The 14,841-nt window shown below is 34.1% G+C and overlaps 1 protein-coding gene across 1 annotated transcript; it reads right to left on the bottom strand.

The window, feature by feature from the left end:
- LOC129253985 (lysosomal protective protein-like) lies at window positions 1-12,915 on the bottom strand. The gene is made up of 9 exons (XM_054892431.2): window positions 12,584-12,915; window positions 9,742-9,853; window positions 9,253-9,390; window positions 8,579-8,737; window positions 7,513-7,604; window positions 5,556-5,640; window positions 4,707-4,877; window positions 3,561-3,706; window positions 1-3,073 (listed from the first exon to the last, which is right to left on the bottom strand). Exons 1-9 carry the CDS (start codon window positions 12,766-12,768, stop codon window positions 2,749-2,751), a joined length of 1,413 nt encoding a protein of 470 aa, XP_054748406.2. The 5' UTR covers window positions 12,769-12,915; the 3' UTR covers window positions 1-2,748.
- Between the last annotated feature and the right edge of the window lie 1,926 nt (window positions 12,916-14,841).

Here is a 14,841-nt window from a genome sequence, read left to right as displayed (position 1 = left end):
TTTATCTCTGGTATGGTTTATTTCATATGATGGCAAAGAAATCAGAATGTAAAATGAAGAAACAAGATGATAATCCTCTTACACTTAAAACTTCATTCCGATTCTTTCATTACATCAATAAACTTCAAGGATGCTAAATGAGTTATTTAGTTTGTCAAATATAAACATATAATATTATGGCCAATTCAAGGACAGTTTGCTGGTAGATTTATCTAAATACAAGTATGTATTAAAAGGTTTGCATAATATAAAGTGGTTTAATAAAAGCTGTTGATGAGCATCAGTAAGTAATAATCAATCATTTGGTAACTTGGTAACATTATTTTTATATATCGCAATATAGACTGAAACATCACTGTAAAAGGGCAAGTCACAATTTGTCATGATTTATATTTCAAATTTCATATCATAATACTTTTAACAATATTTCATCCAAGAACTATTTCGTGTTTGGTAATTATGACATACATAATACAAAGCAGCAGACAACTAACAATGAGTCAAATTTCATCCAATAAAATCTGGGTTTTATAATTGATTGAGCATTTTAATATAGATTATGGCTTACACAGGTGAATAACTTAAAAATAACATCCAACACTCACACGTAGTAAACCCATTTCAACTATCTACAGCCTCTACTTATCCATTTCATCAATAAACATTACAGCAAAGAAAGGAAAATTGACAACAATGATTTATCTTCTAATTTTATGCCCCCCCCAAAAAAAAAAAAAATCATGACTGCTTTCACTCTATGATAAAAACAAAAAAGAGATGATCATTGAATAAATCTATCTTCTTAAAAAATTGCCTCCATTATTAGAATATAAAAAATAATTCCACGGTATTCATTCATCAGGGGTAAATCCTTGGAAAATGGGCATAATAATAGATTCCAAGATACAGGACTCACAGCAAGACCCAAATAATCTAGAAAACCAAAAGGGGATTTAAATCCCTGACTCACGACCAATTAAGGGTTGCTATCCAACTCAAAATGTTTCTGTGCTGTAAGACATTTATCCTTTAAATCAGGATGATAGATGAAAGATTGTCATAAGACGTCCTAAATATAGACTGTAATTCATGTCTAAATTGAAGTTTTCATTAACCTTCATATACAACCAGTACATTTGTGCATAATTGGATTTTTCTGGGTCTATTGCAATTGGGAGAGGTACAGAGAGGTAGTGAGAATCTTAAAACTCTACAAAAATTATAACATACAAAAATAATTTCAAGGTGGCTTAATCTCTATCTAAGTGACGGCACTACACTCAATCAATTTCTAATCAAAATACTCTCTTGGGCCAGGCAGAAAACAAACATTTGAAAATAAACATGAAACACAGAACAGGGGCCCGTAACACAAAGCTTAGCAATGATCGTAGAACATTTTTCTACGATTGATTCCATTGTGACTACAATGTACAATCAATCGTGAAAACCAATCATACGATTAATCGCTAAATTTTGTGTTACGGGATCCAGATCTCCTTTAATTTGATTGAAGTTTGGTTTATGGATAGACAGATGGTTGCTATACAAATGTCAGTAGTATATATAGAGATAAAATTTGGTGTCCAATAATATCTGTTGCGGTTATAAAACTATATACTGTTCATGATTCAAACGAGACAAATATCACATGTAGGTGTTAGTAAAATTTCCTATCTACTTAAAAAATGCACATAATTCATCACAGGTTGCAACATACAATGAAATATGATTGGCACATACAAACTTTGACAGAATGAGAACATAGCTTGTTGAAAGCTCCGTCATTATTACACAACCCATTAAAAGTTGCTTCGAGACAATAAACTTTAAACATACACTTGAAATATATGTAAGATTTATTATTGCAAATATTGTTGTTTCTTAGCCAAACTACATAATCAATGAGAAGTTATTCATATTTTGCTTGCAATATACTTCATAGATATTGCAAATATTAAAATACAAAATGAATAAATACCCATTTGAATGTCAAGATTGGCTGTTCGTCTGGTAAAGGTGGCAATTTAAAACCTACAGCTTTGTAAAAATATTTGGTTAACAAAAACTCTTGTGACTCTGAAGGTTTCCATGATGAAGGATAATAGTCTGGTAGGTTTCACTATACACCATGTATCTTTCTTGGGCAATTGTTGGTCCTGAAAAGGACCACAAAATAAAAATTCTTGCTTATAAGATTACCGAACTCTCAAACTCTTTGGAATAATTTTCTTCTCAAGGTAGGTGCAGAGTCACCACCATGAACCTACTTCTTGGCAATGACATCTTGAGCCCTCCTCCTGGCACATTTCACAAGACCATCATCAAAACATGAACACTCTCATATCATTGAAGCATGAAAATCAAATTTCACACACATGTCAATGCATTGTTGAAAACCCTGTTGTGAGGGTTTTGTGAAAAATATTCTGGAAAACATCAAAAGTGAATGTATCAAGACAAAGACGAAGTAAACAGCCAGCAAACCATGATACCATACGCAGTTTAAAAACATTTTTGGTGTACCACAATTATTCTAATAAAAGATTGAATTTCTGCTTCAAATTCCAGTGTTTAAAACCAACATTTAATCTTACAAAGAAAGAATCACACAAGTTAAGAGTTCATATGAATTACCATTAAAAAATAGTCTAACATTTGGGACTTTAAAAAATGCTGAATTCTAATTGCAGCTCCTTCTTTACTTAATTACTTTCTATCTTTGGAAATGTATTGCCTAATCTTGCCTCACAAAGGTTTATTCTGAAGGAAATAGGTAAACATTTTTAAAGCTTGTGCTGGTCTTTCCTGTGGCACCATGTGACCTGCCCCTTTGATGGTCACCAATGATAATCCTTCAAACTCCTTCACAAATCCCGCGATCTGATCTCCTAACATCCAAGGGGTTCTATCGGACTTCTTCTTCAGGTTGAGAGATTCGACGAACCATTCGTCACCTAGGAAGTTGCAGGCCATGTCCGTGTCTCCGTTGTACACCAAGCCTCGATATTTAGCCAGGATGTCCTTGTAGGTGGAGTACATGGTCTTGTAGACAGTTGTGTACGGGAGTTCACTGTCATCAAAAAGAAATAGTAAAGCGTTTTAGGGAAAAATGTTACTTCTCAAGTTTGAATAGCAGTCTGAGTTGAAGGGTAGAAGGGTCAATGCTGGTAACAAGGCTCTGTACAGTACTGTGTTAAAAACCATGCTACACACAACAAATTCTGTGTAGTGGTAAAAATTACATACCAAAATATGATGCAAAATCAGAAAAATTGTTCCCTGCAATTGTTATATCAAGCACAACTACATGTAGATACAATCAGGGGATTAAGTTATGAAATTATGGCCTTATACCATCAGGAATTTAAATTCAATTTCAAATCCCCAAAAGGTTCATGTGGAGTTCTGCACTGAGTGATACCCTTTCGAAAAAAGGGTTTACCAACTTAACAAAGACAAAATTTCATATTTCCAACATTTCTTGGAAGGTGCTGCACATCTCTTTGTGAAGTCAACAGACAACTGGACAGCTCTGCTGCTATCCACGTTAGTCTTACCTGCAGACTTCCCATGAAGGGACCTCGTCGGCAATGTGAAGAGCTTTCCTGACACTAGGAAGGTTGAGATAGGCCGTCACTCCGGTGACGTTGATGCATGGTGGTACCAAACCAACTTTATTATTTGACAAAATAGCAGACATGGGCTGGAGAGAGACAGAATAAAAGCGATTAAAAGGTGCACTTCACACCATATTTCATAGCAGTGGTTAAACTCATCAATATGCAATTAACTCCCATCAGCCTTAATCTCTTACTGTATTTTAACCTAATTGAAGGTGTACCTTGTATTCAACGAATGGACTTTCAGAAAAGGTTATAAAAAAAACTCTCAAAATCCTCTTATTGGTATTATATTGTAAAATTAAGTGCATTGACATTAATATCAGTCATTTAAATTTGTGTGACCATTTCACCCACGTACATGTACATTGATAGTGAGAAACATTTTAACAATTAGGCCAAAATAATAACATTGTCGCTAAATTGAGAAGCAATGTGAAAATAATGTTATCCTCTAAAAACAAACTGTTTTTAACTGTTTATGAGGTACTGAATATCAAAGTGCATAAGCTCATTTCCAAAATCTACTTTTTTTTATCTATGGGCCAAAGTTGTCGTCAACTATGGGTAACTAAATGTGACACGTATCTTTAATTGTAGAGGTCAAAACTCTGAGTATGTTTGACACTCAAAATAGCAGGAGGGATTTTTCACACAGCGATGTACAGATGATTAAAAAACAGAGAAAGTGTACTGACAAATGCCGGCCCTCAGTACACAGAACATCCACGAAGTCTTCTTTGTCAAATCTTGGTGAATCAAAATAGCAGTTTAGCCCTTGACTCTGGACAGATGACATATTTGCAACTGTTTGTCAGCTCCAAAACTTACGACGAATCTGCTGTTCATGTTCACCGATTTTTGACAAAGACCTTCCAGCTGTTCTTTGTCTTTTGTCGGGCATTTTCAATGCATCATCTGCGTGTTTGAATCCTTTGTACATCGCGGAGCAAAAAAATACTTACTGACTTTCTGGGAATAATAAATATAATTTTTCATCACAATCGAATTATGAATAAAGTAAGATCAACACTAAAATACGGGCCTTATTGGTGCAGTACCATCAATGCGAGATTACCGTACCCGATAGTACTTAGGCGGTGCCTTTGGTAGATAACCCAAGACATGCATCATGTCAAACTGATATCTGGTCAACAGAGGGCTCTGTAGAGACGACGGACCATTGTAACAATCCAAGTAGAGGGAGTAGGTATTCAGCCCAATGTCATAGACAACGTTGAGGGCTTCAGCAACCTAGGTGATTCAAATAAAAAAAATTCAGTTAAACTAATAATAATTCCTAACAACATTGTTCACTTAAACTGAGCAGTGTCTACAGGTCTATATAGAGTAATGAAGCGATGATGTCATAATTTTTTTTCTGTTATCATTTTAGTAATTGATTTTTAAAAAAAAATTTTAAGGAGCATGATGAAAAACACCACCAGCCCTATTTTGGTAGTAATGAGTTCAACACGGCTTCAGAGTTCTATGACCTTTGCTCCCGCTGCAAAATCAACACAATAATGGAATGACCAACTTCAACCCTGGATATAACACTATACCCTATCCTAAACCTAACCCTAAACCTTACATAACACCCTTGCAACCCTAACCCTACATCTTAGACGAAATAATGCCCAAAGAAATTGTCGCTGGAGCAAATGTCGTGTCACTGGGCTTGAGATATGGCCACAGGAATTTGTAATTAGCTCCATCGTAGCTGATGTATTATTGACTTTGTTTTATTAATGTTAAATGGAAGAATAAGGACATTACATTGAATTGAATTGAAGTGAACTTTCGGATGTTTACAAAAAGGCACTGAAAACATTGAGGTTACTTCACAAAGTTAATCAGTGCTAGTCTCTATTTGGGGTGTTGTTTTTGTTTTGCTTTTACGGTAACCTGCTAAAATATGTTTCTACTTACAAGTGTCTGGCATTCTATATCAGTAGATTGGGAAAAGACACAATACGTCCCATCACAACACCTTTTGTTCAAGCTCTTCCACAGACTGAAAAAAAAAACAAGGAAACATGAGGATGACATTAGTCAGACCTGTCAACGTTTTCAAATAGAAGTAACCGGTATTTAAAAGAATCATAACATTATTTGTTTTCTTACCAAATTTATCACATAAAACATAAATGCATGAATGTGTAGAATGATACAATAGAACCAAATAACAATGAATCACTCAGTGTTACAATCCTCTAGCACCTTGGCCCTGTCGCATAAAAGTTGCTATTATAGTAACTTTGCCATCGAATGGTAACCTCCCTGAAATCCTTGATTCTGATTGGCTGATTAGCATTGTTACCATGGCAATTACCACTGGATGGCAAACTTACTATAAATAGTTAACTTTTATGCAACGGGATCCAGGCCTCAATCAAATTTATTTGCTACATCACATAAACTAGAATGAAGCGACTAATGAAATGATAACAAGCAACTGATAAACTGAAAGGAATAGAAAATACTGGACAGAATGTGACAGTAATATTGAAAAAAATCTATATAATTTCGAAAGAAATTGAATATAAATATAAATGAACAAGCAAAGCAAATAATTCAAAATTAATCAACAGCAGTCAATACAGTATGTGTTGTGTATAAACATTCTTATTTATAAACAGCAAGATCCAAGTTAAATGATATTGCTTTTGGTTGATTATCACAATCATTGACACTGGAGTGGCTTGTTGGCAGGTAAATTTGAATTCAAAGGTCAAGTCCACCCCAGGAAAATGAATAATTGGATAAATAGAGAAAAATTAAACTAGCATAATGCTGAAAATTTCATCAAAATCGGATGTAAAATAAGAAAGTTATTACAATTTAAAGTTTCGCTTATTTTTCACGAAACAGTGATATGCACAACTAGGTGAGTCAGTCAATGATGTCCATCACTCACTATTTCTTTTTTTTTCTATTGTTTGAATTATACAATATTTCATTTTTTATTGATTTGACTATAAGGACCAACTTGACTGAACCATATAGTATTAAACAATGCTAATTCCACATGTTCATGGAGGAATTAATCGTTGTATCTCTTGATAATGAGGACCAAATTAGAATATTTCATATAATAAAATACAAAAGAAATAGTGAGTGGATGACATCATAGTCTCCTCTTTTGCATACCAGCCAGGATGTGCATATAACCGTTTTGAGAAATTAAGCAAAACTTTAAAATGTCATAACTTTCTTATTTTACATCCGATTTTGATGAAATTTTCAGTGTTATGCTCGTTAGATTTTTCTCTTTTTATTCAAATCCACTTTTTTGTTGGGGTGGACTTGTCCTTTAATTTGCTTACTATGATCGTAATGCATTTGTGTTGAATCTGCTGTTCTTACAGAAGATGCTCAATTTATATGCAATCACTGGTGATAAAACTTTTAAAAACTATTCAGAATTGATAAGAGTCAATGATTTCTTTTACCATTAAGACAAGGAAAAGAGTCAAGTACAAAACAACTATACAAAGTAAACAGAGTTTGGTATTATTGAGTTTCCATGATTCTAATGATTTTAGCACAATAGGCCTACTTGTATCATGACTTAATATGGTACAATTTTTGGTATTTTGAGTATCGGCCAATGATAATGTTTGTCTCTTTTTAATTTTGATGAAAGATCATTACAAAAATTATGTTAATATACGATTTCACTTCCTTTAAAAAATGCATACTAGAGTGTGTTTAAGTACCTTTAAACAGTTCACAAGTACTTAATTCTTATAACTCATTACACACAAGTAGTCCTTGAAAACAAGAAAGAATGGTGAGTTTAAATAGAGCATTATAGAACTACAGTATCATTAAAACAGGCAATCATAGCCGTAGAATGAATTATTTTGAATAGAATGAAACTTACTCAAGACCAATAAGTCCATGGTAGTAGGCAAAATAGACCAGAGAATCAGAGTTTGTGGTGAAATTAGTTATACCATTGCCAACGGCAAATCCCTGTGTAAAATAAAATAAAGATTCCAATAAAAGTCAATGAGTATAAAGAAAAAAAATGATCAAAAATAATGTCCTGTAACAATAAATGTATATTAATTTCTTTCCCATTGGTAATTGGAAAAGGAAAACATGTTTTTTAGTATATTTCAATTGGTACGTGGACTCTGAAAAGAATCACAACTATCCTCTATCCTTTTTGTTTCACTATTTTGTTGAAAAGAGTTCAAAGTACTGAAAGATGGCTATTTCACGATAATTTTCATTCATGAAATTTAATCATATTATCTACAACTTTCTTGAATGATTAATTTCCCACCCCTAAGTTACCATCTTAGACCTGTTGGAATTAGAAAAATAAGTATGGATATGATCTTGCAGAATCCTCCAAAACCTAAATCTCTTGGTACTGTAGTGTAAGAGATTTATAAATAGTCTGAGAGGTGACAGAAACAGTTTGGGACATAATGCCCCTTTATTCTGTATGATTTTATATGTAAAGGTTACCTATTACTGAGTGAATACAAAGTGCAATGATAAAGGCATAGCAATTCTTGAATACTATATTATTGTCATTATGAAGGGAGAACTGACCACGATGAGAGAAAAGAAAAAAAAAGTATAAATAGGGGTAGACTAAAGGGGGGTGAATGATAAATCAAGAATAAGATTGAGTAATATGAACAGGGAAGTATATATATGTTTCAATCTTTTCTCCTTGACAATTCATGTTTATATAGAAAATACCCACCTGGGCCATATTGCATAACAGTTACTATCATAGTAACTTTGCCACCAATGGTATCTTTCATGAAATCCTTGATTTTGATTGGCTGTTGGACCATGTTACCATGGTAGTTACCATTGGAAGGCAGAGTTACCATGACAGTAACTTTTATGCAACGGGGCACAGGAAAAGAAAAAAAAAGAGAGAATAGAAATGGTAAGGGGGGCTAATAAGCCCCCTCCCTCCTTACCTTCATATTAATGGTAGCATTGCCATTGAGGATCCTATGTGTGAGTGTAGGCACATAGATGCCCCCGTAGCTTTCACCCGTCACATAGAAATCATTGGAAGCATACTCTGGGAACTTCTTGAAGAAACTCTGGAGAGCAAGATAATTACCCATGGATACCTAGAGAACGAGGGAATAGCAGAGAGACAAAAGTTTAACAAACAAAGTACAAGTGAAAGAAGTAAACACAGCAACAACAAAAAAGAGCAAAGAGAAAGACAAGGCTGATTACCCCTAAATGGAAAACAGATCAATAAATAATAAATTACTTGCCATGCATTATATTGAATCAAATCACCACCACTTAAGAATTTCAGTGGTCAGAAATAAATTTCGAGATAATTGAATTAAAAGCTATTTTACAGGATTAAATGTACGCTAGATCCCACCGTTGCCAATGATGTAATAGGGCTATCTTGCCATCATTGTAGAGATAATCAATCAGTCACATTTGCAACAACTTTTGAAACTGCTGCTTTATTTTCAAGTAGAATTGCATTTATATAAAAAAATATCATTCATTGTCATTCTTGGATAATAGTTTGAAGTACCAAAGTTGTCCATCAAAATATTTAAAATAGTCATTGAATTTTCATACTGCTTTAGATAGTTTTAGTCATTTCTATACATGTTACCTTATCATCATCAGTAGCATATTCCTTGGTAGGATTATAGGAGTAGCCGACACCAGCTGGTGCTTCCAGAAAGATGACATTTGCAACCTTATTCCAGCTGTATTTATTCATATATAACGTCTGACCATCAGAGTTTACCTGAAAAAAACCCCCAAAAATACACATGAAATGCATTTAAATCAGTTTTATAACATGGTTTTAAATAAAATGCAGGGCTTCTTGTATAAAGACATTCAATATGGCAGCAATACAACTTGAATATATAAACTGAATATGCACTGAAATGAAATTATTTGTTTTAAAAAAAAGGATCAAGTTTGTGGACTTTTTTTTGTCATTATGAATCTGCAAATTTGAATGTAAATTGTTTTCTCCCACTTCAGGATCAAAATCTACTTCAGCACCCGATACTGTATAATAAACCATAAAGAGTGGGTGTGATGAAAGCTACTGTAAGTTTAGAGTCTAAAGAAGAAGAATGATACATACATGAAATGGTCCTAGTTCGGAAAGCATGCCATCCATTGAGCTACATCCTGGCCCTCCATTCATCCATAGGACAACAGGATCATTGGCTGGATCATTCTGCGATTCTACAAACCTGAAATATAATGAGAAAATTCCTGAATGATAATAAGGATTGGAATCATGAAATAAGGTACCACTCTTTTGCACTTGAGCTTTCATTCCATTAGGTGTAAAGAAAGAAATACAATGTAACAATGACACCCACTCGCAGCCAAAAATAGTCCAATGAGAAATTTTCCCACATAATCACTGATAATTTTTTTTTTACTTACTACCAACCAAAATTACAAAACAAACAACCATAAAACCTAATTTCATCAAGTAAAAGCTACACCCCTTCAAGATCCTTAAATGTTCCTCCACTTCCAGTTCTCTTGTTACACCTAAAGTTTCCAAAACCTGGGAGGAAAGAAATTTGTCTACTCGTCCTCTAAGATATATGGAAAAGTCTTCCTGAAGTCATTGAAAAAATAACTTTCTGAAACTTTCAAAGAACACCTATTCTTTCTCAATTTCTTTTTTTTTTATTTACTTCATCATTTTTAAAAGCACCTTGAGCACGATCTATATAGTGGATCTGGCACTTCATACGGTCCAATATATTAAGTCATTAAAACACTAAAAATGACATTTTCAGAGGGTGGGTACTAGTACATGGAGTTGACAGTACATGTATACGGTGGAATCAGGCCATTTTTTTTTCAACTTAGATTTTATGATTTCACAGAGTTAGGTTTAAGTAAATAAACCTGGGGCCCGTCTTACAAAGAGTTGCGATTGATCCGATCAATCGTAACTATGGAAAGCCAGCAAAGTCAAAATATGAAATGCATGTTTGTTAAAAAAAAATTCTAGATATGAGTGTATATCCATAAAGTAATTGATTTCTTAACAATTTTGTGTGATTTCCTTTGTTTACAAAGGACATTTTGCAAATTTCCTGTAGAAAAAATTGTGACACTGATGGATTTCCATAGAGTTACGATTGATTGGATCAATTGTAACACTCTTTGTAAGACAGGGCCCAGATCTAGACCTACCATGATAAGGTGACAATTAACCTTAATTTTTTATGTTTCAATGTTTGCTGCATCTACATTCCTTTTTCTTAATACTTTGTTGAATCAATAAACGTGCGACTGTTAATATCCTTTTTTTTTTTTTTTTTAGTTGTTTGATTTTTTATTGAGATACCATAGCATATCCAGTCCAAGCATTAGAAATTGGGACAGATCTTTTCAGAGCAACAATGGAATTTCATCAGAGATTAAGCAACTGCAAGAAGATTTTATCATCAGATAAAAGTGATAAAATCATTCAATGAAGCAGGAGTGAGGCTTCATAACATTGTTGGATTAGGATCAGATAGGAGAATTACGATGATGGGGAGAAATCATGTCGTCTTCAGTCGCAAAAGAAAATGTCTTGCTTGGTATAGCAATGCAGTATTGCATCTGTCACTCCTTGCACTTTAATTTCATTTATTTCCAATACTCGTAATAAACAAATACATTCAAATATAATAAAGAAGACATATAAATATACTTTATACCTATAATGTATATCTTCACATGTTAAAAAGGTCATTGCTGATTCTAAAACATCGCAATCGCAATACAATACAATGTATCTTTGTTTCCGGAGCATCTACATGTATAACACGTGAAGATATAGGTATGAGAACATGAAGATACAGTATCACTATCAGTCACAAAATCAGTGATTTTGAGACTGTCAGAACCCTGGAATGACGATCGAACTAGTTGCTTGGGGTCGGGACAACTCGGACTTTGGGACATCTCGGACCACAGGCAGAGTTGTCCAACCGGTTTTGTGATTTTTTTTCTCACAAATTTTCTAAATTTCTTGTAACGATTTTCTAGGGAAATGGTCTGATTGTAATGTTTTTCACTTTCTATTACTTTGTTTTAGCTAATGCATAAAAAAAGTGTAATTTTAGGCGCTTTTCATACAGCTTGTGATTCCCATAGGCGCGCGTGTATTAGCTGTGTTGGTGCTCGACTCGGCCCGTTCAACAGCCGACTTGATTTTGTGATTCAGTTCCTTACCCTTTGAGTAAGTTCATGACTGAGTGCCTGGTAGTTGGTAGTGGTAGTGATAAGTTCATTTTTTTGTGTCCATAATACTTATTTTCACAATTATTCAAAGAAGAATAATCATAAATAATAAACTGACAGTCGAATATATTATCGGACTCACTCTAAAAGTCTAATGGTTAAAGATTGCACTTATTTTGATTTTTGGAGGAAAGGAACGACAAACTAATACTTGACAAAATTTTAACCAAAGTATTGTTGTGTTTATATTTCCAGCAAAGATCTAACATTGAACCTTGAAGGAATAATCCCTCAAGCAGATCTACAAGTACAACTGTCTTAAGCATAAAGTTATGTCAGTAAAAAAAAAATTAAGGTCGGGTTATATTTCTTCGTTATTGAATGATAACTTGAATAATACTAGTAGACAGAGTGCGCAATTTTCAGCACCTGTCTGGCAAAAACACTGAAAAGGGTGTCTGCGCTTTTGTTATTTGGTCCAGATTAGACTCACACTCCCCAAAATTAAGAAACAAACCGACACTAACAACATTAAAACTTGTATAAGTTGTAAAATAATACTCAAGATATTCTTTTTATAAAGAGCAAGAATCTTAATGAATCAAATATGGCGTAAATATGCTTTATATGAATGAACAACGAAAATGAAACAACAACAACGGCGTCTGGATCTGGTCGATCGTCGAGCTAGGCCTAGCCCTAGTTAATTTATACCGAACACTCACCAGTAATGCAGCCGGTCCTGTCCCGATGCATTCAAGTAACCCGAGTAGTGACGAAAGCTCGGCTGCGTCTTCAAACCCGGAAGATTTGTGACTTCATCTGGTGCATATGCCGCTAACGCTACATTTGCAAATAACTGGGAAACAACAAATATCACAAAAACACTGATTTTCCAAGAAGAAGCCATTTCGAGAAGTTTAAAAAAGGTGAAAAGGGTTGAGAAAATTGCTGCCGGCGCGGCGCGATGTTACCGTAGTCATAAGCCTAGTGCGAAATGATCACACAATGCGGTAATACCGGTATCACATGATGTTGCGCTGGTCAGCTGATGGCCATGGTCATGTGACCAAACCAAACGATATGGGTAGATGGAAATATAGGCGAGGAGAGAAGGGGGCGGAAAATGCAGGGTAAAACGAGGTCGAGTGGTCGACTCGTGTGTTAAAATGGCACATAAAAAAGAAACGGGTGAAATTAGAGGGTCGAATATGTAGATAGGATATATATCTGACAAGAAAATTAAGGTTACCACGACGGCTCATTTTAAAATAATTATGAAGATATATATCTCCTGGCCTGAAACAGTAAAATAGCCCTAAATTCTTCCGCCAGCCATATACAGTAGTTTCAAAGTTAGTGATATTTCTTCCCAATTGGGCAAGGAAGTTTAGAAGTTACCCTCCAATCATATTCATACACTTTCAGTTGTCAATCAGCTATTTAAAAAAAATTGGCTCGATTGAATTGCCTTAATTCCTGTTGTAAATAGGCTGGATAGCTGGATAAAATCATGTGGATGAATATGGGTCATTGGCACGTGACTACATGTAGGACCCTAATAATCAGTTGGATTTAGTAGGCTATATAGATCAACTTGGGTAAAGGATAAAAGTAAAAGAGTCGTGTGAACATCGAAGATCACAATATACATATGAAGAGCTCACTTGCAAAGGGGGTTAGGTCCATTTTTCATCCAATTTGATTTTTTTTTCTCTTAATGTAAACATTTTTAGTAGCTCTATAAGATGATACCAAAGAAAAGTTGAAATTCCCATTAAAAAATGAACTAAAATGGCAAAGAAAAATCTTTTTTTTTTCAAAAGGGGTTAGGTCCATTTCAGTTTGGTTGCAAAAGGGGTAGGTCCACACAGATTATTTTGGGAAAAGAAAATTGAAAAAAATATGAAGACAGGTAGATTTCTTTCATACCCAATTTTATGTTCTCATGGTAGGGTATCATGAAAATTTAGTATCGCGTAGAAATAGTGCAATATGGGAGAATTAAAAAAATGATTTTCTTGGAGTGGATGTAACCCCTTTTGCAACCAAATTCTTCTGAAGAGTTCATTTGTCAAAAGGGGTTCGGTACATTTTTAATAAATTTTATTGTTTTCTGTCTCAAAATATCTAAATTTTTAGTCGCTCTGATGATACCAAAGAAGATTTGAAGTTTAAACGAAAACATTGATAAAAGTGGCAAAAGAGATTGGATTCATTTCAGTTTGCTTGCAAAAGGGGTTAGGTCCACAATGCTAATCTTTTTTTTAATATATAGAAACAAATTTAAGACAGTTAGATTTCTTTTATACCCAATTTTATGTACACATGATAGGATAGTACATCATGACAATTTAGTTACTCATAAGAATATTGCAATAAGTGAGAATTAAAAAAACATGGTTTTTCTCGGAACGGTCCAAAGTGGACCTAACCCCCTTTGCAACCAAACTCTTATATTGCGTGTCAATATAATCCCGAATACAACATTCCTTCCAGTGCACAAGTGCATTTCAAAATATTCTAGCCTCGATCATCTAACCCAAGACTAAAAAGCCAGAAAGATTTTAATATAACTAGTTAACCCTTTTCAAAGCTTCGGGGTGAGCATAGAACGTTCTTTTACTGTGTTGGTGATAGCCTACCGTATGTAGTTTTACTTTTTTGTTATTGCTTTTCTTATGCAAACATGTGGAAATTAAATTACGAAAACTGTCAATGAATTCCAAGACTGCCATGTCATGTTCATAACATCATGCAAAATATCAATTTATTAGGAGGCTGCACTCTACAAGCTCCGCTTTTTAGCAGCCTTCTCCATTCACCTGATTTGTAATAATCTTGAATATAATTTTTGTACAGGGATACTTGAAATACATTTTGATATTTATATGTCAAAATGTACAAAACAAACTGTAATTGTTGAAAATGGAAAATAAACGAAATGAAATGAAATTTCGTTTCAATCGGAGCACGTATAGGG

The sequence above is a fragment of the Lytechinus pictus genome, chromosome 2 (genome assembly GCF_037042905.1).
Source record: "Lytechinus pictus isolate F3 Inbred chromosome 2, Lp3.0, whole genome shotgun sequence".
Classification (NCBI taxonomy): Eukaryota; Metazoa; Echinodermata; class Echinoidea; order Temnopleuroida; family Toxopneustidae; genus Lytechinus; species Lytechinus pictus.
The sequence above is the reverse complement of the archived record's forward strand: the minus strand, read 5'-3'. Positions and strand labels throughout refer to the sequence as shown.

What these genes read in the sequence shown, in the direction of transcription:
- LOC129253985 (XM_054892431.2), bottom strand. Translation starts at nt 12,768, where the DNA reads ATGGCTTCTTCTTGGAAAATCAGTGTTTTTGTGATATTTGTTGTTTCC. An exon ending in CAGGACCGGCTGCATTACTG is followed by an intron (nt 9,854 to 12,583) that starts GTGAGTGTTCGG and finishes ATTATATTTCAG; the next exon opens with GTTTGTAGAATCGCAGAATG. An exon ending in CCGAACTAGGACCATTTCAT is followed by an intron (nt 9,391 to 9,741) that starts GTATGTATCATT and finishes GGTTTTTTTCAG; the next exon opens with GTAAACTCTGATGGTCAGAC.